Source organism: Quercus suber, unplaced genomic scaffold (genome assembly GCF_002906115.3).
Source record: "Quercus suber isolate HL8 unplaced genomic scaffold, Cork oak 2.0 scaffold_404, whole genome shotgun sequence".
Classification (NCBI taxonomy): Eukaryota; Viridiplantae; Streptophyta; class Magnoliopsida; order Fagales; family Fagaceae; genus Quercus; species Quercus suber.
Window position 1 is genome coordinate 342,984 of NW_027069855.1, and position 2,527 is coordinate 345,510.

At 37.0% G+C, this 2,527-nt stretch overlaps 1 protein-coding gene across 1 annotated transcript; it reads left to right on the forward strand.

Moving 5' to 3' along the window:
- Positions 1-423: 423 nt before the first annotated feature.
- LOC112024205 (cysteine-rich receptor-like protein kinase 3) lies at positions 424-2,527 on the forward strand. Its single transcript, XM_024056851.2, has 5 exons — positions 424-1,186; positions 1,569-1,679; positions 1,764-1,903; positions 1,985-2,195; positions 2,289-2,527. Exons 1-5 carry the CDS (start codon positions 424-426, stop codon positions 2,525-2,527), a joined length of 1,464 nt encoding a protein of 487 aa, XP_023912619.2.

The following is a 2,527-nucleotide window of genomic DNA, read 5'->3' on the forward strand; positions in this document are numbered from 1 at the left end:
AACCACTTATAATTTGTTGTGAAAATGTTATTAATATAACATTTCTATTTTATTAATGATTATCACACGTTCACTATTGTTCACAATTTGCACACATGCACTTCTTGAAATTGTATTTTTAAAACATGATTTCAATGAGTGTACACGAATTGTGTGCATTGATGAGTATATAACAAGATTTAACCATTTTTATACTATTTTTATTTTTTAAGTTATGGTGAATTTTGGGAAAAATGTTTTAAAATTCTGTTATCACCTAGAAGAACTCAATAAAACACCAAAGCGCGCAACACCAAAGCCTCATAGTGAGTTTTAAAATTCTGTTATCACCTACAATAACATTGTGTCTTGCATCACAGCTACCATTTTAAGATTTTTAGAGCTTTCATCCAAGTCTGTAGTTCATCTTTGTATCCATCTTCAATGTCTTATCTACTAGTCCTCCTCCTAGTCTTATGTTTGTTTGTAAATCCTTGTCTTTCCGACCCAAGGGCCACAGAGGCTGCTCTCATATGCACCAACAACACAGCTTCTGTACCACAGCACGATACCTTCCTACAAAACTTCTTCGCAGCCATGGACAAAGTGACCCCTTTGATTGCCACACAAAGACACGCAGCTGTTGTGAACGGGAGTACTGGTGATACCCCAGTTTATGTTTTTGGTGAGTGCATGAAAGATCTAACTAACGAAGACTGTGGAGTTTGCTTTGCTCAGTGCAAGACTCAGATCTTCTGGTGTAAGCCATTTCAAAGAGTCAACCGTGGTGGCAGGCTTTTCTATGATGGGTGTTATCTAAGGTACGATGATTACTATTTCTTCAATGAGACTCTGAGTGTGGAAGACAAGACCGTGTGTGGATCCCAAGAGTTTGTTGGGAATGGTTCTGTTTTTAGCGCTAATGTTAATCAGTTGGTGATGAATCTAACCGCGGAAGCACCTAAGTTTGATGGGTTTTCTGTGGGGTTTGTGACCAATGAAAATGTCACGGTTTATGGATTGGCTCAGTGTTGGGAATTTGTGAATGGTTCTGATTGTGAGTACTGCTTGGCCAGTGCGGTTTCTAACATTAGTTCATGTACTCCAAAAGAAGAAGGAAGGGTCTTGAACGCTGGTTGTTATTTGAGGTATTCAACAGAAAAGTTCTATTACAATTCGACTCAGCCTGTTAGAAACGGTAATCAAGGTGAGTTTGGCTCCAATGAATTTTTTCATTTTTTTTGTTCTGTCTTTCCTCCATCGAATCAAATGGGATATTAGTGTTTTCCCTCGTGGAAGCCTTGAATTACTGTCCTTTTTAGTTGTTTATAAATTTCTATTAAGATTCTGTTCCATTTCCACTGCAGCACAAAGTGACTAAAAACTGGGACTTCAATTAGCCCATATTGTCTAATTTTATGCCATCAAAGGATAAATTGTAATGCTCTGTTTTTTGTGTAAAAATTCTTCATAGTACTAAAAATCTCAGCAACATTAATGATTACTTAATTTGATAATTTAGTGTACTAATTGCTCAACTTCTATTTTAATTAATGATGGTCACGGAGTAACATGTTAATCAATGTTAGGAAGCAAGTTAGCTATAGCTTTGACTGCAACATCGTCTGCTTTGGCTCTTTTGCTGGTTATTGCAACGGTTGTCTTCATTGTGAGGAAGAATGTACTAAAGAGGAGGAGAGGTACCTATTTTGATATCTTAGATTTTGAAAGACTTTGTCTAGACTCTGGACTTAATATATAGCTTGACTTGATATTTGTTTCAGAGAGAAAGCAACTAGGCGCTATGTTGGCCACTGTGAACAAATCCAAACTCAATTATAAGTATGAAGTTCTAGAAAAGGCCACAAATTACTTTCACAATTCCAATAAGCTGGGACAAGGAGGATCCGGTTCTGTTTACAAGGTAATTTCAAGTCTACTTTTTTGACATTTTTAATTTTTTGCAAATGAAATTAACTAGGTACATTTCTTTGTGTCAAAGTAGGGAGTTTTGTCAGATGGGCAGGTTGTTGCCATTAAGAGGCTTTTCTTCAATACCACACAATGGGTGGATCATTTCTTCAATGAAGTCAATTTGATCAGCGACATCCATCACAAAAATCTTGTAAAGTTGTTGGGATGCAGTATTGCAGGCCCTGAAAGCCTTCTTGTTTATGAATATGTGCCAAATCGAAGTGTCCATGATTACTTTTCTGGTTGTAATTTAATCTTGAATTACTATTTATGTTAGAAGATAACCCTTTCTCATTTAACTTATATACTTACACATGTCACTTCATTTGGTTCAGCTGAAAGGAAGTCTCAGCTGCTAAGGTGGGAGGTGAGGTATAAGATCATATTGGGTACGGCCGAGGGCTTGGCCTATCTCCACGAGGAACTAGAAACGAGAATCATTCATAGAGACATTAAATTAAGCAATATACTGCTTGAAGAGGACTTCACAGCAAAGATTGCAGATTTTGGACTTGCTAGATTATTTCCAGAAGAAAAGACACACCTCAGCACTGGCATTGCTGGCACATTGTAA